The 24208-nt window shown below is 44.0% G+C and overlaps 1 protein-coding gene across 3 annotated transcripts in view; it reads right to left on the minus strand.

The window, feature by feature from the left end:
* The window catches only part of IDNK (IDNK gluconokinase), a 104929-nt gene extending 82209 nt beyond the window's left edge, over positions 1 to 22720 (minus strand). For all 3 annotated transcript variants that reach the window (XM_063913803.1, XM_063913804.1, XM_063913805.1), the window contains exons 1-3: positions 22601 to 22720; positions 21986 to 22016; positions 12264 to 12350 (exon numbers count right to left, since the gene is read on the minus strand). In XM_063913803.1, coding sequence (XP_063769873.1) covers positions 12264 to 12350; positions 21986 to 22016; positions 22601 to 22644 — 162 coding nt within the window. In that variant the 5' untranslated portion in view covers positions 22645 to 22720. The remainder of the gene's footprint in view (positions 1 to 12263; positions 12351 to 21985; positions 22017 to 22600) is intronic.
* Positions 22721 to 24208: the final 1488 nt, after the last annotated feature.

Raw genomic sequence — 24208 nt, forward strand, 5'->3', positions numbered from 1 at the left:
CTTAGCAAACAAGCTCAGTCCCTTTTTGCATCACTTCAGTTCTTTTATGCAAATATGGTGCTGGATGTAATGAAGTCAAAGTTGGTGGGAGCAACCATGATTGAGGCTTTAAAAAAACATCCGAGTTTGGCCGGGAACACGCACCTCCGTCCAACTCGGACTTCATTACATCAGGCCCATTGTCTTTTTTATCTTTGCACCAGTAATGTTTTCAAGGAAAAAGGATGTTACCCAGTTTGTTATTGTTATTTCCAATTGTAAAGTGCAACGGAATTTGCTGCGCTATATAACAAACTGTTAATTAATAAATAAATAAATAAATAAATAAATGTTACTTAAACCAGCTTTCCATTTTCCATGTACTTAAACCAGCTTTCCAATTTCTTTATCCATAGGCTATTTCAGCATCTCAAGATCTTCTAGTAGATTCAGGTCCTATCAGAAAGACTGGTTACCGATGCATTAATTTAAGAAAGTACTACTAAGCAGGGGCTTACACAGAAAGTGTGCTCTTTTGCAGTTTGACGGGCTCCATCAGCACAAAGAAAAAATAATCCTTAATGGTCCTCAGATGATGTACACCAGTCTAGACCAGTGTTTCCCAACCTCGGTCCTCACGGCACTCTAACAGTCCAGCTTTTAGTGATTTCTATACTTGAACAGAATAGTTAAATCAAAATAACTGAGGTACAAATTAAGCCACCTATGCTCAAGTAAGGCTATCCTTAAAACCTGGACTGTTAGAGTGCCTTGATGTCTTTGGCTGGGAATCCCTGGTCTAGACAGAGTGTAACTGGGAAGGAACTTCTTTGTAAGCAAATGCGGCACTGTTTCCCGAACCCTAAACATATGATTAAGTCATCAGCCACCGTCTACATGGGAGATGGATCAGATGGTCAGGTTTTCTGATGTAACGCGGCTCACCTTCCTGCTGCTGTGCCCATTAGCTTCTTCTGTAGCAGGCTGTCTTGTTTCACTTTATGTGTAATGTTTTAACCCCTCTCTATATCTGCTCCCACTGTTAGAATTATGATCTTTGCTATTGCTGAACTCATTTTTATGCTGTCCTCACTACTACTTCTATATTGCCTTTTTATCCCTGTGCTCTTATTTTCTGATACATACTGATCTATTCATATAGGTTATAATGTATTATACACGTCAGTCTTTCAATATATGCCTAGGTCTGTGTGTGTCTTATCTCCCACAGTGTAATCTTTGTAGTGCGCCCAATATGGCTGCCTCACCTGGTACGCTTATGGATGGGATGACAAATACATGGAGCTGATGGTTATGTTGGGACCCTACTCCTAGTGTTAGGATGCTGCAACAACCTATTTTGTGTCATCTCTTCTAGGCATGACCTATTTCACCCAGGGTAATCCTACGTAGTGCGCCCAACATGGCTGCTTTACCTGGTACTTTAGTGGGTGGAATATATACCCTGTGGAAGTTATTACCCAAAATATATGCACCAACCTAGCATTATGCTTATTGGGCCTCATTCCGAGTTGTTCGCTCGCTAGCTTCTTGTAGCAGCATTGCACACGCTAGGCCGCCGCCCTCTGGGAGTGTATCTTCGCTTAGCAGAATTGCGAATAGAAAATTCTTAGCAGTTTCTGAGTAGCTCGAGACTTACTCCTACACTGCGATCAGCTCAGCCCGTTTCGTTCCTGGTTTGACTTCACAAACACGCCTTGCGTTCGGCCAGCCACTTACCCGTTTCTCCAGACACTCCCGCGTTTTATCCTGGCACGTCTGCGTTTTTCCCGCACACTCCCAGGAAACGGGTCAGTTTCCGCCCAGAAACACCCACTTCCTGTCAATCACACTCCGATCACTTCAACGATGAAAATTCTTTGTTCGGACGTGAGTAAATCTACTAAGTTTTGTGCTAAAATACTTAGCGCATGCGCACTGCATACCATGCGCATTTTTGCCTTAATCGCTCTGTTGCAAAAATCGGCAACGAGCGAACAACTCGGAATGACCCCCATTGTGCGCTCTAGATTTCATCTTACTGTATACACTATATATAATTTTTTCTTTTCTGTGTTTTTTTTTTTCTTGCTATATTATTAAACCCTTTGTTACATATGCTGTCTTTGATGCCTGTAAAGCGCCTTCAGTTACATGGAAGAAAAAGCACTATATTAATAAAATTATTAGTAGTATTATCCAACCTGCCCACTTCACTCAATAAGTGGGAGGCAGTGAGGGGCCACCAGACCTGCCTACTTTTCTGGGCGTTCAAGAGAGCTACTCGAAATTTGGAAGTCTCCCAGCTTTCCGGGAGAGTAAGCAAGAATGCTTCATTAGGGTGGTTGCAAGACATAGGGGGAAATATGTTTTGTTGTATCTTCAACAGGAACCCCTAAAAAGTTGCCAATTGCTGTAAAAAGGAGATTGTCAAAGTTTCAGCTTGATCGGATAACGTTAAAGGGGGGTACACACGGAGCGATAATCTAATCCGTATGTAGCCCTAACAGCGATAGCGATGCGCAGCCCCGCGCATCGCTATCGCTGCTGCTAGATTGGCCTGCATGCAGGCCAATCTAGCGGGTCGCTCACTTCACCCGCTGGGTGAAGTGAGCGGCCCCCCCGTCTCCCCCCGCACGCTCAGCACAGATCGCGCTGTGCTGAGCGCCGGGAGAGATGTGTGCTGAGCGGTTCGCTCAGCACACATCTCTCCAGCATCGGGCCGTGAGTACTGGCCTTAAGACCTGCCTCTTCAGCTCTAAAGTATTAAAAAAAACAGCTATTTTTCTCAAAAAAATCGGGGGGTTTTACGCTATAAAATTAGAACAGTTTATTTGAGAAACGTTTTTTTTTTGTTTTGTATAGAAAGTTCCTGGCTTTTATTTTCACTCCCAAAACTTGTTTGATAGATGTACAGATCAGAAGATATATGGGTTCATTGTGGTCCAGACTCGGAAAATCGACTTAAAAAAAAAAGTTAAAATTCGCTATAAACTTGATAAAATTACTTTTTAACAATGCTTTTGTTGTTCTTTGAATTCTTTGAATTTACACCCATCAAAGTAATGTTTGAATATAAGTTTTTAAAATGAATATATTTTTTAAATATTATATTTCTTGTTTACAGTTGTTTAAAACCTTTATTATGAAAAAATTGATGGAGACATTTCAAAGGTGGCATTGTCTAAACTTATACATTATTTGTGGTATTTGAACCCAGAGCAAGTTGCTTTCGCTTTTTTTTTATAAAACTTTAGACAAACAAATCAAAATAAAGATGGCTGCAAAACTATTGTCTTTTCAGCAAAACAGTGATGATGATAATGAGCTAAGCAAGCTCATTGAGCTCTAGGAAGAAAACATACAAGACGATAGGATAGGTTAAGCCAAAATCGCTTTGAAAGAAGCTCATTGTTTTTTGGACAAAGAAGTCAATTACTTTTTTACACCACTAACATTCAGCTTCGATGTAGTTGGCATCCAGACGAATGGGATGCCAGTGATCAGAAGACTGGTACCTGGAATCCAGATACCTTTCAGAATGCAGATGCTGGAATCCCGACAGCTGGAATCCTGAACACAAGTATGCCGGGAATGGTTAGTGTTAGGCTGCAGGAAGGAAGGGTTAGAGTTAGGCTATGGAGGTTTAGTGTTAGGGGTAGTTTAGTTGCTCACACCTGTCGAGATTATGACAGTCGGAATGCTGGTGTCTGTATTTTGAGTGCCAGCATCCTCACTTCCGGTATCCCATACCAGAAATCATTGCCAATCACGCAGGTTATGCAGAGCTCGTCAGTAGGCAAGGCCCCCATTAATAGGAGCTTACAGTGCATCCAGAAAGTATTCACAGTGCTTCAATTTTCCACATTTTATCATGTTACAGCCTTATTCCAAAATGGAATAAATTAATTTTTCCCTCAAAATTCTACACACAAAACCGCATAATGACAATGTGGAAAAAAGTTTTTTTAAGACTTTTAGATATTTATTAAAAATAAAAACCTAAGACATCACATGTCCATAAGTATTTTACCATGAAGCTCAAAATTGAGCTCAGGTGCATCCTGTTTCCACTGATCATCCTTGAGATGTTCCTATAGCTTACTTGGAGTCCACCTGTGATTTAGTTGATTGGACATGATTTGGAAAGGCACACACCTGTCTATATAAGGTCCCACACTTGACATTACATGTCTGAGCACAAACCAAGCATGAAGTCAAAAGGAATTGTCTGTAGACCTCCGAGACAGGATTGTTTCGAGGCACAAATCTGGGAGATGATACAGAAAAATATCTGCTGCTTTGAAGGTCCCAATGAGCACAGTGGCCTCCATCGTCCGTAAATGGAAGAAGTGCGGAACCACCAGGACTCTTACTAGAGCTATCCGGCCATCTAAATTGAGTGATTGGGGGAGAAGGGCCCTAGTCAGGAAGGTGACCAAGAGCCCAATGGTCACTCTATCAGAGCTACAGCATTTCTTTGTGGAGAGAAGAGAACCTTCCAGAAGGACAACCATCTCTGCAGCAATCCACCAATCAGGCCTGTATGCTAAAGTGGCCAGACGGAAGCCACTCCTTAGTAAAAAGCACATGACATCCCACCTGGAGTTTGCCAAAATGCTCCTAAAGGACTCTCAGACCATGAGAAACAAAATACTCTGGTCTGATGAGACAAAGATTGAACTCTTTGGCGTGAATGCCAGGTGTCATGTTTGGAGGAAACCAGGCACTGCTCATCACCAGGCTAATACCATACCTACAGTGAAGCATGGTGGTGGCAGCATCATGCTGTGGGGATGTTTTTCAGCAGCAGGAACTGGGAGACTAGTCAGGCTAGAGAGAAAGATGAATGCAGCAATGTACAGAGGCTAAGACTGTAGAGCAATTTAAACATGCTTGGGATAGGCATTTGAATATCCTTACAAAGAATTAAGGTTCAAAAAGGCTTGAGATTACCTAAAGGATAAAAAAGGGGCAGACTAGATGGGCCAAGTGGTTCTTATCTGCGGTCAAAGTCTATGTTTCTAAGTTACAGAAACATCCTGGATGAAAACCTGCTCCAGAGCGCTCTTGACCTCAGACTGGGGTGACAGTTCATCTTTCAGCAGGACAACGACCCTAAGCACACAGCCAAGATATCAAAGAAGTGGCTTCATGGCCAACTCTGTGAATGTCCTTGAGAGATCTGAAAATGGCTGATGGAGCTTGAGAAATGCTGCTAAGAGGAATGGGCAAAACTGGCCAAAGATAGGCGTGTCAAGCTTGTGGCATCATATTCAAAAAGACTTGAGGCTGTAATTGCTGCCAAAGGTACATCAACAAAGTAATGAGAAAAGGCTGTGAATACTTATGCACATGTGATTTCTCAGTTTTTTATTTCTCTGACGTCCTAGTGGATGCTGGGAACTCCGTAAGGACCATGGGGAATAGCGGCTCCGCAGGAGACTGGGCACATCTAAAGAAAGCTTTAGGATCACCTGGTGTGCACTGGCTCCTCCCCCTATGACCCTCCTCCAAGCCTCAGTTAGATTTCTGTGCCCGACGAGAAGGGTGCACACTAGGGGCTCTCCTGAGCTCTTTGTGAAAGTTTTAGTTTAGGTTTATATTTGACAATACTTGTACATAATTATTGTTACCAAAAAAATTCGGGTTATTGTTGTAGTGAGCCATCTTTTCTAGAGGCTCCTCTATTATCATGCTGTTAACTGGGTTCAGATCACAAGTTGTACAGTGTGATTGGTGTGGCTGGTATGAGTCTTACCCGGGATTCAAAATCCTTCCTTATTGTGTACGCTCGTCCGGGCACAGTATCCTAACTGAGGCTTGGAGGAGGGTCATAGGGGGAGGAGCCAGTGCACACCAGGTGATCCTAAAGCTTTCTTTAGATGTGCCCAGTCTCCTGCGGAGCCGCTATTCCCCATGGTCCTTACGGAGTTCCCAGCATCCACTACGGACTACGAGAAATAGAATTATCGGTAAGTAAATTCTTATTTTTTAATAAATTTCATGTTGTCATTATGGGGTATTGTGTGTAGAATTTTGAGTGAAAAAATAAATTTATTCCATTTTGGAATAAAGCTGTGACATAACAAAATGTGGAAAAAGGGAAGGACTGTGAATACTTTTCAGATGCACTGTAAGTATCAGGGTAGCAGCTGTTATGAGGCTCATCAGATGGCTCTCCAGTCAGCAGGAACATTCACAAGGAACAAACGCTACTCAGAGTGGAAAGGAACTCTGCTGTTCCCGCCTCTAGGATAGGAAGTGATCTGCGGAGCAGGCGCAGCAGCAAAGGACTAGGAGGTGTCCAACCAGCTTGCTAATGTTATTGAGGGAATAGGCCTCTAGAGACCTTGGGGGCCCCCAAAGTTTTAGATGGACCCCCGCTAGTTTATCCTTACAGTAATAGTTATTATGTATTGGGTATATAATTTCCGATAGTACTCTCTGTGTAGCCCTATGAAACCCGAAGGAGAAATAAACTTTTATATTTTGTTATCGGGGCAGGGGTGGGGTTATGAATTATTATTTTTCTTCACACCAGGCAGAAATGTGTTCACTCGATAAAATAAATCATCTGTCCTCTTTCTTCATCTAATCTAGAAAACTATCGCTGTGCAAACAATTTTTTTTTTTATATATATTGTGCAATGAACTGTGTCAATAGCTTGGATTTCCCGGTATTATGTGTATTAGTTAAATAAGGGATACATGACAATTAATTCTGTCCACATGAGTGGTGTGTAATTAGAGCGAATAAATCCTAATCGAGCTATTAAACTGTAGATACGCAAGAGACCAAATTCTGTACTTCATAAATTGTCACAAAGCATCACAGTGATTTTTATTCCCATGTAGGGAACAATATCATTATCCAAAGTATCAAAGGGATACAACAAGATGCACATCTTCATTATTGTGCCATGACAAGCTCATGAGAGGATGTAGTTATGTGACTGGTGGGCAGGAGACCGCTGGTCACAATACCGGCATCTACAGCCTGAACCACCACTATCCTGACGGTCGGCATCCCGACCAACAGGGACTATTCCCACTCATGGGTGTCCACAATACTAATATAGAGTGGGAATAGAACCTGTCGCAGCGTGGCAAGTGCAGCGAGCCCGCAAGAGGCTTCATTACACTCCCCCACTCCCCGCCAGGCATCTAAATGCCAGGACCCCACTCATGACCGCCAGTCAGGGTCAGACTGGCCAACAGGGGTACAAGGGAAACCCCCGGTGGTCCCGACTGCCTGTGGGCCCACATCCTCCACTAGGGATCAGGTTCCAGACTGTGCACTTGAGTTATACATTAGACATATGTTACATTATACCACATAGGACTATGGTGTATTTTATATAGTGCATTCCTGTTATTAACCTATAGTAGTACATTATCATGCCTGCACTAGCAGTATTTACTATATATATTTATCACGGGGCCCAGATCATGTACTCTCAAATGGCTAGACAAATCTCTGTAGTGGCTGGCCACATCCTATGCATTGGCCCCTCCCCTTATATTCCCCTGGTGGGCCCTTCATGCCCCAGTCCGACACTGCCGCCAGTCACACATACCTAACCCGCTCATGAGTCCTGTCAACATCTTCTAAGTAAACTGCATTATAAACAGCTTTCTTACACATGAAAGCAATGTTTGCTATGTAGTTTAATTTATATTTCCCACAATAATCTCATTGGCATTACATTCTATTATCTACGTTTATACCAGTTAAAACTTTAACTTCATTGCTTAACTAATAGGGAAAATGGTGTTTTTAGAAGTCATCATATACAAAGTGTAACAGAGGGGTCTACTACGCTTGCACAGCTATTAGTATCCCGGCGCCCAGCATACCGGCACCAGGATACTGACCACCGGAATGCCGGCAGCAGGGCGAGCGCTATAGAGCCACTTGCGGGGTCGCCATGCCGCGGGCACAGTGGTGTGCTACATGCACCATGCTACTTATTCTCCCTCCAGGGGTGTTGTGGACACCCCAAGAGGGAAAATAGTTGTTGGTATGCCGGCGCTGGTATGCTGAGTGCCGGGATCCTGACAGCCGGGATATCGAGTGCCACCTGTAACAGAGAGGCAGTTGTAAATATAATTTTTTGCATTCAAGTTTAGGGTCCTTTTCCATTGCCATGTTCCATAAAATGTACTGTATGTACTGTAAAAAAATACTACAGAGAAATGGAAGGTATTAAAATCACTGCTCATTAATAATACTCGCAAATTTATTCCCATGGATAGCAAACAAAGGACTAAAATTTCCAAACCAATGTGGCTTAACAAAAAGATTAAAGGAACTAATTGGCAAAAAAAGGCGAGCATTCAAATATACAAATCAGACGGGAATGTGGAGTAATTCCAGCACTATAAGGATTGTAACAAAATGTGCAAAAAAAATAAAATAATAAGAGCGGCTTAAGTAGAAACTGAAAAGCAAGTAGCAAAGGAAAGCAAATCAAACCCCAAAATTGTTTTTAAATATATCAACAGCAAAAGATAAAAAAGGAGAGTATATGCCCGTTAAAGGACAAGCTGGGAGTCTTAATCAAAAATTATAATGACATAGTGGACAAATTAAATAAGTTTTTCTCATCGGTCTCCACAAGAGAGGACCAGATACAGGGATTAACACATAGGGGCTAATTCAGAGCTGATCGCTGCTGTGTGTATTCGCACAGCAGCGATCAGGTCTGAACTGTGCATGCTCCGGCACAGCAGTGTTCCGGCACATGCCAGACAGACGAGGGCTGTCTTAGCCCTACAATCGCCTCTGTCTGATTGACAGGCAGAGGCGGTCGCTGGGTGGGAGGGGGCGGTCCAGCTGCGTTTGGCCGCCATTTAGGGGGCGCAGTACAGGCAATGCAGGCGTGCCCGGACTGTTGGGGGGGGGGGGGCCATGGCGGCTGCATGATGTCACATGCAGCCGCTGTGACCCGAGCAGCAACGAGTAACTCCCTGCCAGCGCGCAGGAGCTGCGCTAGTGGGGAGCTACTCTACCAGTACAAAAGCATTGCCGCTGTGCAATGCTTTTGTACTTGTGCAACGGGGCAGGGCCTGACATGCGGGGCGGACTAGCCCAGTGCTGGGCGTCTCCTCGCACGTCTGGGAAGCTGATCGTAGATGTGCTAAATTTAGCACATCTACGATCAGGTCTGAATCGCCCCCATAATCTCAAAGATAATGTCCTACTGCTTATTTAAGTGAGGAGGTAGTCTGTGACTGATTAAAAAAAATTAAGATTATTAAATCATCTGGTACTGTCGGAATTCACCCAAGGGTTCTCATGGAGCTCCACTCTGAACTAGCAAGACCACTATTATCGATCTTCAATGACTCACTTACATTAGACATGGTTCCCAAAGACTGGCGTATAGCGGAAGTAGTGCAGATATTCAAAAAGGGAAGTAAAACTGAACTGGTTAATTATAGACCAGTTTGTCTTTCATCTATAGTGGGGAAAGTACTGGAAGGTATTCTAAGGGATAGAATACAGAAGTTCATTGAAGCCAATAAGGTTATTAATAGGAACCAGCATGGATTTGTGAAGGATAAATCATGTTAAACTAATTTACTAGGTTTTTATGAAACAGTTAGTGTGAACCTTGATCAGGGTAAGGAGGTGGATGTAATCTTTTTAGACTTTACAAAAGCTTTCGTCACATTACCATACATAAGACTTATCTATAAGTTACAAGAACTAGGGCTAGGGAGCACAATATGCACTTGGGTCAGAAATTGGTTAGATAATAGGGAGCAGCGCGTTGTGGTAAATGGAACTTTTTCAAATTGGACTGAAGTACTAAGTGGTGTGCCACAAGGGTCTGTACTTGGACCACTATTGTTCAACATTTTCATTAACGATCTAGCAGTAGATCTAGAGAGCACGGTGTCAATTTTTGCAGATGATACCAAATTGCGTAAGGTTATAAATACAGAGGGAGATGCTGAGTCTCTCCAGAACGACTTAGTTAAACTGGAAGCAAGGGCAGCAAAATGGAGCAAAATATGCTTCAATACAGACAAGTGTAAGGTAATGCACTTTGGTAGCAAGAACAAAAATAACACCTACATACTAAATGGGGTAAAATTAGGGGATTCTGTACTGGAAAAAGACTTAGGTGTTCACATAGATAGCAAACTAAGCAGCAGTACCCAAAGTAGGATTGCAGCAAAGAAGGCCAACAAGGTATTAGCATGTATAAAGCGGGGAATTGACGCACGGGATGAGAGTGTTATACTCCCATTATATAAATCCCTAGTGAGGCCATATCTTGAATACTGTGCACAATTTTGGGCACCATACTACAAAAAGGATATCCTGGAACTAGAAAAGGTTCAGAGGCAGGCGACCAAACTAATTAAGGGGATGGAGATGCTGGAATACGAGGAAAGGCTTGCAAGGCTAGGCATGTTCACACTTGAAAAGAGGAGACTAAGAGGGAACATGATCAATATTTACAAATATATAAGGGGACAATACAAAGAGCTTGCGGGAGATCTGTTTTTGGTAAGATCAACACAGAGGATGCCTGGACACTTGCTTAAGTTAGAGGAGAGGAAATTTCACACAAAGAGGCGAAAAGGTTTTCTCACAGTAAGGACAATACGTGTTTGGAATTCCCTGCCTGAGAGAGTAGTAATGGCGGAGTCGGTCAACACTTTTAAGAATGGACTAGATAAATTCCTAATGGACAAGGACATACAGGGTTATGGTGGGTAGTCATGCACTATAGTTATTAAAAAAGAGGAACAAGGATTAAACACAATGTCCGCCATTAGCAACAGACAAAATAAGTCCTAAAAAAAAAATACAGTGTAGGAGACCACATATAAGTTGAACTCGAAGGACAAATTGTCTTTTTTCAACCTCAGAAACTATGTTACTTAGGCTTCACCTGAAGGTGCAAGACAGCTTTAGGAACAACACAAATGGTAAGTACTTAGGGTGATATTTACTAAGCCTTGGAGAGTGATAAAGTGGAGAAAGATAATGTTCCAGCCAATCAGCTAACTGCCATGTTACAGTATGTGTTTGAAAAATGACAGGAGCTGATTGGTTGGTACTGCCTCTATATCACTACTGCTATTTTATATTGGAACAGTTTGGGAGAGATTAGGGCTGTTGAAGCCAGGCTTACAGCTTTATGATTAGGAGCCTGATTCTGAGTCAAACACAGCCATGATTGTCCTTTTGTCTACGACTACAGTCGCGCCTGCGACTTTATGCTAATGCCGCTACAAAGCCCATCCCTGGTGCGCATCTGTGCATCTGACTGTGCAAGGACTGAGATACCCACTTGCAGCGTCTACACATGCTGCATTATGGTCTAGTGCATCTTCAGAACCATCATCAAAACTTGCAGCAGCCCTATGGCAGGTGGAGTTTCTCTGAGTATGGGCCCATGTGAGTGGCTGTGCGCAACTGCTTTCCTCAAAGCGCCCGCGACACACCCATAAGTGTGTCTTTGTAGCCACCCCTTGTTACCTACCAATTAGCATCCAGGAATGTCCCTTGCATTTATGAGGACATATATCTACATTTATTTGAACAAAATGCGCCGAAAAACTCATACGCCAATAAAACACGTCCATTTTCTTGAATAGCACCTGAATCAGACCCTAGGACTAATGTTAGGGCTAAAGTCATGGTTTAGGTTTAGGACTAAGAGCATATTTATTTTGATTTTAACATTCCTTTTATCATTCTTCTTAAGATCCCAAAGGACTAATTAAAAAAGCCTAGGAAAGATTACAGAATTTTGTGTACAATGTGTTAAACAGTTTAAGGAATCTGTAATGCATAGAGATCTGCAAGTAACTTGAAATGAGATATGTTGAGCTTGGATTGTACCCAAAATTGGTATTCCTCCTCAGCTTAATATCTTTGTCTTTTCCAGCTGGTGGAGGAATTGGTTAAAATGCTATTATTTCCATCATTTGATAATTAAAACAAAAAAACAAAAAAACATTATGGGGACAATTTTGGAGAAATGATGGCCAATTACGTGGCGAAGAAATAACATTAAACTAGAGATGAGCGGGTTCGGTTTTACTCGGTTCTCAAAACGGCATCTTATTGGCTCAAGGATGTCACATGTTTTGGATAGCCAATAGGAAAAATCTGAATAAAACCGAACTGGCGTTAATTCTGGCGTTAAATCCGAACCCGCTCATCTCTACATTAAACTGACATTTTTCTGATACACTTATCAATTTTCATGAAATAATTATAAATTAATGAGTTAAATAATATATTATGTACTTACCTCATCACTTAATGGTATACCCTGCGACATCTTAACTTTATTTTCAATAGGGTGATAATCATCTGCATCATAAAATTTCCATCCCAGCTGCAATGAAGCATATGTAATATTTGAGGAAAACAATGTAAAGCTTATATTGAGAGATACAGTATGTGGCCCTTACTCACTGGCATTACCTCTACATTAAAAGCAGCATTTTTTAATTACTATGTGGGGTATCCAATTAGCTGTGCAAATTTTATGCACAGGAAAAAAAATGAACATTTAACTCAATTTTTGGAGATGGTCATTATCAAGCTATCCAATTATAGTCCATTTTTTCTGTGCAAAAAATTACCCCTATTCGCCCGAAAACACATAAGGTCCATAAAAAGCATTAGACCTATGTGTTTTTGTGGCAGCTATCATGGAAAAAATAGATGCTATTGTGGATTTGGTTTCGCCTGCCTGTCCAATATTTCTGGTTGAAATGAAAATCTGGTAATGTATTGAAGCAAATGAAATGGATAATTTTCTCCCAGACACTGGAAAACAGACAAAAACAATCGTTATGGTAGACTCACCGTTGATAACTCTATAACTCCTAAGTCCACAGGATCCACAGGATAACATTGGGATATGCGGTAGCGACAGCAGAATGGCACCAAATGATCAAAGCTGTCGGCCTCCCAGAATGCAACGGGCCCGTCCCTATATCCCTGCCTCCTGGCTCAGGCAATTCAGTTGTTTTCCAAAGCTCAAGGCAGGAGCATCAGAGAGAACCCTAATCAGGCGAGAAGAACACACATGCACACCCTTCCGTACAAGAAGGAAGAGGTTAGTAAGTGAAAGGATCCTCAAATCAGGTGCGTCAGGGTGGGATCCCTGTGGATCCTGTGGACTTAGGAGAAAGAGTTATCAACGGTAAGTCTACCATAACGATTATTTCTCCTGCAGGGTCCACAGGTTATCCACAGGATAACATTGGGATGTCCCAAAGCAATTTATTGGTGGGGACGCTCCTGATTGGACAGGAGAATACTTCGCCCGAATTCAGAGCCCTGAGAGGCAAAGGTATCAAATGCATAATGTCTAATGAATGTGTTAATGGAAGACCATGTGGCTGCTTTACAAATCTCTGCTGACAATAAAGGACCTACTTACAAGTAGCGTGAGCAGAGACAGGAAAATCAGCTTGAGAATATGCTTCTGAAATTATCATTCGAAGCCACCTCGTCAGTGTCTGTTTTTCTGATGGCACTGCGCAGGCGTGCAGTCCCGACGTGACTAGGCGATCCATCCGCCTAGTCACACCCCGGATTGCACAGAGATGCTCCCATTCAGAGCATCTCTGTCTGGGCGCGCGGACGGAGACGCTCTGCTGTCAAGTGAATGGGGCGTGTCTCCGTCTGGGCGCGTGCACCCGTCCAGACGGAGGCGCTCACAGTGACTAGGTGCGCCCAGGCGGGCGCGCCTAGTCACACATGGAGCAATAATAACGGAGGCTCCATCTGTAGGATCAAATTTCCAGTCACTGCACCATTGAATACAGGCTTGCCATATTCGGTCATAAATGCGAGCTGAGAAAGGTTTCCTTGCTCTGAGCATTGTTTGAATTACCTGTTGTGAGAATCCTCTTGCTTTCAGGATGAAAGTCTCAAGAGCCACGCCGTCAAAGACAGTCAACCCAGGTGCTTGTAATAGCAAGGACCCTGAGACACTAGATCTGGACGTTGATGAAGTAGGAATGGAGCATCCATCGACAACCTCTGCAGATCTGTGTACCAATGTCTTCTGGGCCAGGCCGGAGCTATTAGTATCACAGCGCCCCTTCCTTGTTTTGCCTTTTGCATCACCCTGGGTAACAGGGTGATTGGTGGAAACAAATAGGCCAGACAAAAGTACCATCTCACTGACAGGGCATCCACAAAGATCGCTTTGGGATCCTTTGTTCTTGACCCGTATGCGGGAACTTTGTTGTTCTGAAAGGGACACCATGAGATCTATCTCCAGTAACCCCCATTTGTCTACCAGAATCTGCAAGACCTCTGGGTGTAAAGCCCATTCGTTTGCATGAATGGCGCGTCGACTGAGAAAATCCGCTTCCCAGAACTTCCGGAATGAACACTGCGGACAAGGCTGGATGGTGAAGTTCTGCCCACTTTAACGTCCAACTTACCTCCTTCATTGCGTTTTGCCTAAGAGTTCCTCCCTGATGGTTGAGGTACGCTACTGCCATTGCATTATCCGAGCGGATTTGGATGGGTTTCCCCTGAAGGATGTCCTTTGCCTGAATAAGTGCCATATATGTGGCCCGATGTTCCAATATATTTATTGGTAGGCAACTCTCTTCCTTGGTCCACTGCCCCTGGAAGCAACTCCTTCCTGACTCCGCTTCCCAGCCCTGAAGGCTGGCATCCGTTGTCAGAATTTCCCAAACTGATATCCAAAAGGTCTTTCTTTGTCCAGATGGGATGTCTGCAGCCACCAGGCTAATGACCTCCTACTTCCAGAGGAAGGACCATAGTCTGCATTTTATTGTCTGATGAAAACCATTCTACTTGAAAAGGATCAGACATTGCAGAGGCTTCGAGTGGAACTGAGCATACTCCACCATGTCGAATGTCGACACCATCAACCTCATCACACACATTGCTGCGTGAATGGATACCCTTTGACTGTGTAGCAGCTCCTGAATACTTGACTGAATTTTGGATATTTTGTTCAGAGGTAAAATTACTCTCTGAAGACTCTAATCCAACACAGCCCCCAAGTGAGGCATCCGTTGTGACGGAACCAGGGACGACTTTGCCCAATTTATGAGCCAACCGTGTCTCTGCAAACAAGCTATTGTCTGCCACAGATGACACTGAAGCAATTCCTGAGATTGTGCCAGGATTAATAAATCGTCGAGGTATGGAAAAATCATTATCCCTTGCTGACGGAGATAAGATGCCATTACAACCATAATTTTGGTGAACACTCTGGGAGCTGTGGCCAGTCCAAATGGTAGGGCTTGAAACTGAAAATGTTGCTTAAAAAAGCATAACTGTGAGATACCGCTTCTTGCACCCATGCATCTGTGGTAGACTGCTGCCAGATCTGTGCAAACTGCAGAAGTCGGCCTCCTACCCTGGGGTCCCCCAGGTGGAGGCCCGTACCATTAGGCTGATTGTTTATCTTATGATTTGAAAGTCGGCCCTCTGGTAGCCCAATGCTTTTTAGTCTTACCAGACTTGTCAGATTGAGACTGCTTGCCATAACCCTTTCCTTTTGCTTTTCCTGGAGTCTGAAAGGCCCAAAAAGCTGGAAATCTAGGCTTGGATTCAAGCGTGGAAGGAAACTTAACTTTCTTGGAGTCTGCTTCTGACTCCAAAATAATGTTTAATTCTTTACTAAAAAGAATATATCCAGTAAAAGGCAGACTCCAGAACCTTCTTAGATTCTGAGTCAGCTTTCCATGTACGTAGCCAAACCACTCTGCGAACTACTACTGCTGAGGCTGATGCCTGAGAGGCAATTGTACCCATATACAAGGCTGCTTCTCCCATAAAAATAGCTGCCTGTTTGATATGTGCAATACTGGATTTTTGCTCTCTAGATGCCATTGAAAGGTCATCCTCCAATGCATCAGTCCAGGCTGCCACTGCTTTTGCCATCCAAGTCGAAGCCATGGCTGGCCTTATGATTGCCCCAGACAAGGAGAAAATAGTTTTAAGAAAACCATCTATTTTCCTATCCGTGACATCATTTAATGATGTTGAAGGCAGAGGTAATGTAGATTTTCGCACCAATCGAATGACATGCATATCTAAACAGTTCCCAGCCGGAAGATGATAATGGGAATTCCATTTCCCTGGGATTCTAAACTTCTTACTGGGTGTAACCCAAGCCTCTTGCATAATTTCCGTCAGCTGTTCTGACCCAGGAAACTCAGTCCTAACTATTTTGGGACGTTTAAACACAGGTGCCTTAGATTTTAACAAAGGCTCTGCTGCCTCCTCTAAGAATAGAATGGCTTTCATAGCACTTATTAGCTCAGGAATGTCCTTCCTCCTAGTCTCTGTATGCAGACCCAGAGATAAGTATTCATCCTCCGATGAGTCCTCATCTGAAACATGTGTAGACTGTGAAGATGTTGTTTCATATCTATGTGATTTACTTACCACCGGCCTTTCAGCCCGTTTCTGTTGAGAGGCTGCCAATTCCTGTACTGGATGTGATAACCCCCAGGTGGAATGTTGCATGTAAGGGTTAATAGGGTAACCTATCCCTGGTATAGGAGCTGGCATTTTCCGCTCAGCTATACTGGATAATGTCTGTGCAAAAGTAACCCATGGGGGTTCAACCTGAACCTGTGCCTGCCTCGGATTATGCAAGAGGATTTGGTGAAAGCTAAAACAATTTGCACATAATCCATTTTGAACCAGATACTGAAAGGTTAACCCAGCTTTTCAAGATAAACATGACATGAGTGTTGGTGATGCTGTGGAGAGTGTTTCCTCCTCACCCATGCCTCTCTTAGACATGATAAATAAATCACACACCTTTACAGTGTTAACTACACAAATTGTGACTGCAATCACTTTAAAATTTGTTAAAGTGACATACAATCCGATCCCTCCCTGCTTTGCACCAGCATTGAGGATCAGAATACACAGAAACTGACAGAAAATAGTAAAGTCAGCAATCACACTAGCAATCAGTCACAGGTTATACATTAGTATAATAAGCAATATGAGCACATAATCAACTGCAGATACATTTCAAGTATGTAAACAATTTGGCAGTTGCTCAATCATACCTGGAGATAATTATATATCAGGTGCTGGAAGGGGGAGGGGTCACAGACAAACAACAGACAGAGAGGAGGGGGGTGCAAATCCCCACCCCTAAATTCCCTTCCGCACACTGAAAATTACCTGTAACCATCCCTGAACCTATCTGGTAATAAAATTCAGAGAATTAGTCACAAATGTTTGCAAACACATGTTTAGCTGCTGGCCACGTCACGGCTTCTCTCGATACAGCAGTCCTAACCTACATAATAGCAGTGCCCACATAGGGCCATGTCATTTGTCACAGTAGGCCTCATGATAAAGGCTATTACTAAAACACTTCCAGATAGAGAGCTAACTTACCCAGGAGCCACCCCCAGGATCTCCCATTGGCACTACAAGGAACAGCATGCCTTCCAAATGCTGCTCCCATTCAATGCCTCTTGCACACAAGCAGACAAACAATTTGGCAGTTGCTCAATCATACCTGGAGATAATTATATATCAGGTGCTGGAAGGGGGAGGGGTCACAGACAAACAACAGACAGAGAGGAGGGGGGTGCAAATCCCCACCCCTAAATTCCCTTCCGCACACTGAAAATTACCTGTAATCATCCCTGAACCTATCTGGTAATAAAATTCAGAGAATTAGTCACAAATGTTTGCAAACACATGTTTAGCTGCTGGCCACGTCACGGCTTCATTTCAAGTATGTAAGAGAAACATATTACTGCATTACCTTATATAGGAGTTTAAACGTATTCAGTCGCACAGCAAAAGAAAACAGCAGCAATTGTTTACAGACTCATATGCATCAGGCACTTATCCAACTATTCGTACCAAAGGTAGATAGAGACTTAGTGCTGGATCACCCAGCTCAGGAGAGTGGGATACAGGGAGACTTCACCCCTGCTTCCAGGATCGAGCAATATGTTAGTGAACGCTGAGTGGATCCAGACGCTATTAGTGTACACAATCGCCCCGTGAACCTACAGTGAACACAGACGCCCAGGTGAACACTGAAGCACCAGTCATACAGCTGCCTGTGCTGCGACTGGGTCCTTTTAGACACACAGCGTCTCAGATGGAAGCAGGAACTCAGTTCATGGTGGAAAACTCTGAGGAAACTGGTCATGAACCAATGGGAGGGGCGACCAAGGGAACATCTTACTCCCCACTGCTGACATCAACCCTAGGGATCGCGGCCACATACTACCCCTGGAGCATATGATCCCTGAGGACTAGCGCTGGTGCACCCAAAGTGGCAGCTGCGTCAGCGACTGTTCGGTAGTCTCCATCCCGATACAGTGTGGCTGTGTCTTGCGTTTCCCCTACTAAGCAGAACCGATGCCTTACCTTCTCCCCGTGCTCCGGCCACAGCCTGGTAACATCTGCTGGACTTGCTAGTACATCCTACACAGACTCCCACCAAAACAGCACTGTACACGTGGGTAACCGTTGTCGCGATCCGGCGGGGAGTTGTTGGAGCGACTCTTTCTAAGCGTATAAGACGCTTTTTAGAAAGAGCGCTCAAAAAATATAGTAAGACTCTAAAAATAGAATAAAACAGCTTATGGCTGCTAAAAACCAGCAGCCCATTGACCATGGTCCGGCTCCTCCCACACCAAACAAAAAACTGAATTGACTGAGCCAGGAGGTGGGGATATAGGGACGGGCCCGTTGCATTCTGGGTGGCCGAAAACTTTGATTGTTTGGTGCCGCTACCTCATATCCCAATGTTATCCTGTGGATAACCTGTGGACCCTGCAGAAGAAATGTGCCTTAAGACAAATTGGTTTAAATCCATTTGATTTAACCAGTTTTTCCAAATGACCAGTTTTACCCACTTTCCGGTTTTGGGAGAAAATGGTTAATTGCCACCCTTTGGCCACAATAGTGCACAGTAATTTGGGTTTCTGTGAGAACCATATGAGGAGTATGCATGGTGTAATGGCAGTGGCGGATCTTGCCACGGGCAAGCAGTACTTTTGCCCGGGGCGCCGCCTTCCGGAGGGTGCTGGCGCCATCCGGAGGGCGCCGCACCGTGGCAAGATCCGCCACTGCTGCCCGCTGTGTCCCCGTCCGCCTCCGCTGCCCGCTGCCGTCCCCATCCCCGTCCCCGTCCGCCTCCTGAAGGGAACTAGACGCTATGCGTCTAGTTTCCCTTCCTGGAGAGTAACTTTGCTGAGCGGTGCGCGATGACGTCATCGCGCACCGCACAGCAAAGGTCCTCTCTACGAAGGGAACTAGACGCATAGCGTCTAGTTTCCCTTCGTGGAGAGGACCTTTTGCTGTGCGGTGCGCGATGACGTCATCGCGCACCGCTCAGCATTCAAGTGGCGCTTTTAATGTACAGGGGGCGTAATTGACCACGCCCCCTGTATTAGGCCACGCCCCATTTCCTGCCCGGGGCGCAGAGCCCCCTTGAACCGGCCCTGTGTAATGGTTAGCATTACTGCATCACAGCACTGAACTCATGGGTTAATTTCCCATCATGGCATTTACTGTGTGGAGTTTTTATATTTTCCTCATGCTTGCGTGCGTTTCCTCTGGGTACTCTGGTTTCCTCCCACACGCCAAAAATATATTGGTAGGTTAATTGGTTCCCAACAAAACTTAACCCGAGTGCGTGCGAGTGTGTGCGAGTGTGCGAGTGTGCGTGTGTGTGTGTGTGTGTACATGAGCAAACTAGATGAGCCAAGTGGTTCTTAACTGCCAAATGTAAGAGGGACTGAGTTTGTAAAAAGTGCAAGTTTAGCGCTAAACTCGCACATTCTTTACAACTCAGACAATGTAACAGGATGTGAATTATAAACTCAGACCTTAAACATTAACAAACCCCCCCCCCCCCCCCCCCCCCTCAAAAGAAAAAAAAAATTAGACCAGCTTCTGGCTGGCAAGTTTGACAGAGCCATGCACAGATCAATGATATCTGTGAATGCATCTGTGAAAATTAAGAAAGAGTTAAAAAAAAAAAAATTTAAATTACGTGCGGCCCCCTAAAGCAAAACCAGCCCCAGGATCTTTGAGCCAGACCTGGTTGAAAAAACAGAGTGAAATAAAAACTGAACTCCCCCTGTATTTTAACAACCAGCTCCCGGCTCTTGGACCGGTCCTGGTTCCAAAAATAAAGCGGAACAAAGACGTAGGGGTCCCCAATATTTTTGTAAACCAGCATCTAATCTACTAGCAAGGGAGCTAATGCCACAGCCGGGGGGACACGTTTACTTTATATTGGTCCTGGTGGCTGTATCATTATCACCCTAACAATGCCTGGGGCTATCTTCTGTATCCCTTAGTGGTGGATACCAAGTTGAAATTATTTTAATGTTGCACTTTAATGCTAATAATGTCATTTACAGTAGAACTACACATCCCAGCCAGCCTCTTGTGGTGGATTTCAATTGACCTTGCGGTTAACCACAATATACTTTTATGGGTAAAAAGTCCCATTGAAGTCTATGGGAACTAATGATTGACAGCACTGCAGCACATAGCTAATCAGGAGAGTGGCACCATGCGGTGCTCCCTAATTGGCTGTCTGTTCCTCTAAAGACAAAAGTCAAGTGGAGGCCATGTTATGTGTGTACAGAGATTCCCTGCGTACACACATAGTGTTTACATATAATTTCCTATGTCCGCTTAGGTTCAGGTATTCAGTTAACCCCTGGGATGTTTACTGGAATGAAGAGGACCGATCTACACTGGAATAGATGAATAGTGATTTTTTTTTTTTTTTTTATTACAGGTGACAGACTTCAGAAGAGGCCTCAAGGGCAACCGGGGATGTAGGTAAGTACTGTATGCGTGAGTGTGAGTATGTATGGGTAGGGTTGCCACCTCATCCCTTTAATTCTGGACACATTAATTACACAGGTTCTGTGGCTGATTAAAACCAGGTGAAATGGAGGCTTGAAGTCAGCCAGCCACGGAACCTGTGTAATTAATATGTGTTCAGAATTAAAGGGATGAGGTGGTAACCCTATGTATGGGAGTGTGCATGTATGCTTTATTAAAATTGTACTTGCTATGGTGTGTGTGTACTGTTTTTATTTTAATGTTTATTTTACAGTAGAACTACAGGTACCAGCGGGACCCTTTAATGTCAAGCTTGCTGGTACTTGTGGTTTTCCAAGTAGCAGCATGTGGGGTTTGCTTGCTGGGACCTGTAGTTCTACTGTATTATTATTTTAATTTTACACTTTAATGCTATTCAACTCGGCATCCACCGCTAAGGGATGCCGGGGATAGCTCCAGGCTTTAGCCCTGGCTTGGGTGCCATGCAGGGGGACCCCTTTATTGGGGGGGGTCCCCACTCCTCCAGGAATCCCTTGCCAGGGCCGACTAGTTGAGGGGGGTGGGATGGTACAGTCGCCGGGACCAATATAAGCATGTGCCCCGGCTGTGGCATTATCACCCAGGTTAGTGGAGCCTTGTTTAAAAAAAAATACGGGTGCCTCCTATGTCTTTTTTCACCCTGTATTTTTGGAACCAGGGCCGGTCCAAGGGCCCGATGCTGGTTGTTAAAATACAGGGGCACCTCAGTCATTATTTCCTATGGTTTTTTTCAACCAGGACCAGCTCAGAGTCTGGGACGGGATATGCTTTTGTTTGGGGGGGGGAGATGGGGACGACTGCACTTTTACTTTTTTTTTTCATTTGAAACTATTTGTTAACTTTTCCTAATAGAAGCACGCATAGATCTTAGTGATCTGTTCATGCTTCTGTCAACACTCACACCTTCTAATGAAAGTCACATTACAGGGTATAAAGTTACTAGCTCACAGATTACGCAGGTTCTGTGGCTGATTAAAACCAGGTGAAATGTAGGCTTGAAGTCAGCAGCCACACATCCTGTGCAATTCATTAGTGTCTCGGTTTAAAAGTATAGTATGGTAAGCCTATATATTATGTAGATCCCAGGATGTTTAGTACGTGATTCCTGCCATACAAAACAAAACATACCTTATTTGCGAGTAAAGTTCCCACTTCTGTTCTGTACAAAGACACATATATGAGAATTAGATAGTTATCATTAATAATATACAAAACTGCAGGCTGTGTGTATACTGTACTTCACTGGCACCAATAAAAAGGTTAATACTTAACAGTAAAACAGGTAAACATTAAATAACTGTTCAGAATCAGTACACCCAAAAATATATGACACTATTAGGTCGTACAACGACCTGTGGCTCTCCAGCTCCAGTGGTACTACTACAATTCCCAGCATGCAAGGATGAGCAGTTTTACAGCTAGTGATTACTGAGCATTGTACTATCCTCATTGCAACTTGTTGTTGTTGTTTTTGATCTTACACATTCTTTGGTACTTATTTACATAACTGAATGGTACTGTAGCTACACCTGACACTTATTCAGTATGCTCTTCCCCAGCCCATACATAGTGTGCAATAATAAATACACAGAGCACAGACCGCCTCCCTCCACCCAGTGTAAACACATGGAGCCTGTGCCCTATAGCCAGCCCAGCACATATCAGGATATGCAGTGTCAGCTGTCTGTGCTTTTACTGCACTGTTAGCATAATAACTCTATGGAGAGAGGAGGGTATACCTACTTCCCAGACCCGCTCACCCCCATTACTACCACTATCATAACCATCAGCTGGCGTGCTGCTGCGACCAGGAAGCAACAGAGGGATCCCTCCCTTCTCTCTCAGGAGCTCAGCCTGCAGATCTCCATTGTGCAGCAACACCCACCCTATGACACAATGCACAGCGCCTGCCCCTCTGCCATGGGAACTGCAATTTGTTCTCATCAGCTAAGAGTATTATAATACAATTACAGCAACCAGCGTTAAGTGGTCTAATCCACACAAACATGTTAAGAAATGGCCTTCCACATTATAAAGTTGCTAACAGTATTCATAGAGCAAATATTTACAAGAGCTATTTACCATTATGTGTAAAATATTAAAAAAAAAAAATTTTTATTGCAAGCTTCCTCTTTAGTATTTTATTTAAAGTAGTTTTCTACCTGTCAATGCTTCTAGCTGTGAGATTAAGGGGCTTATTGATAATGATTTACCTCATCGATGTGAAAAACATAATATTTTTCTTTTTTCTTTTCTTATTCAGGTTTGTTAGCATACCAAAAAAAGCAAGCAACTGGGCAAAACATGCTGCATTGCAGGCGGAGGAGATGTAACATGTACAGGGAGAGTTAGATTTGGGTGGGGTATGTTCACACCGAAATCTAAAGGTGAATACACACCGTGTGATTTTCCTTACTATATAGTCCATAGTGGACGGAAACATAGGCCCTCATTCCGAGTTGTTCGCTCGCAAGGCGATTATAGCAGAGTTACACACGCTAAGCCGCCGCCTACTGGGAGTGAATCTAAACATCTTAAATGTGCGACCGATGTATTCGCAATATTGCGATCAAAACCGAGTTAGCAGTTTCTGAGTAACTCCAGACTTACTCTGCCTGTGCGATCAATTCAGTGCTTTTCGGTCCCGGCTGACGTCATAAACACACCCAGCGTTCGCCCAAGCACTCCCACCGTTTCTCCAGACACGCCTGCGTTTTTTCCGGAAACGGTAGCGTTTCCTGCCACACGCCCCTAAAACGCCGTACATCCGCCCAGTAACACCCATTTCCTGTCAATCACAATGCGTTCTCCGGAGCGACGAAAAAGCCGTGAGTAAAATTACTTTCTCCTTAGTAAAGTTACTTGACGCATGCGCAGTGCGAACATTACGCATGCGCACTAAGAGAATTCTCACTGCGATGCGATGAAAAATACCGAGCGAACAACTCGGAATGAGGGCCATAGTACATATCGCACCGTGTGTATGATGCACGGTACAGCTGGATCAGCATCACAAGAAAATATAGTGGGTGCAGGCAGGGCCGATACTGACTACATGCCTCCGGGCAGTGGCGTCTGAACGGGGAAGGGGGGCAAGGGGGCAGCATGCCCCCCCCATCAAATATGACAAAATATTACAGAGGCGCAGGTGCTGGGGAGGGGGAGCACTTAACTCCAGATCCATGCGGTGACTTGTCCTTTACAAAGTTAGCTGCCGCAGCATGCTGTCCTAGCCAGCTCTTCACTGATACATTACTAGGAGGAGGCGGGGATGTCCAGCAGGCCCAGCATGGCCTGGCCACGCCTCCTCCCAATAATGCATCTTTGAAGAGTCGGCTAGGACATCACATG

Source organism: Pseudophryne corroboree, chromosome 1, assembly GCF_028390025.1.
Source record: "Pseudophryne corroboree isolate aPseCor3 chromosome 1, aPseCor3.hap2, whole genome shotgun sequence".
NCBI classification, from domain to species: domain Eukaryota; kingdom Metazoa; phylum Chordata; class Amphibia; order Anura; family Myobatrachidae; genus Pseudophryne; species Pseudophryne corroboree.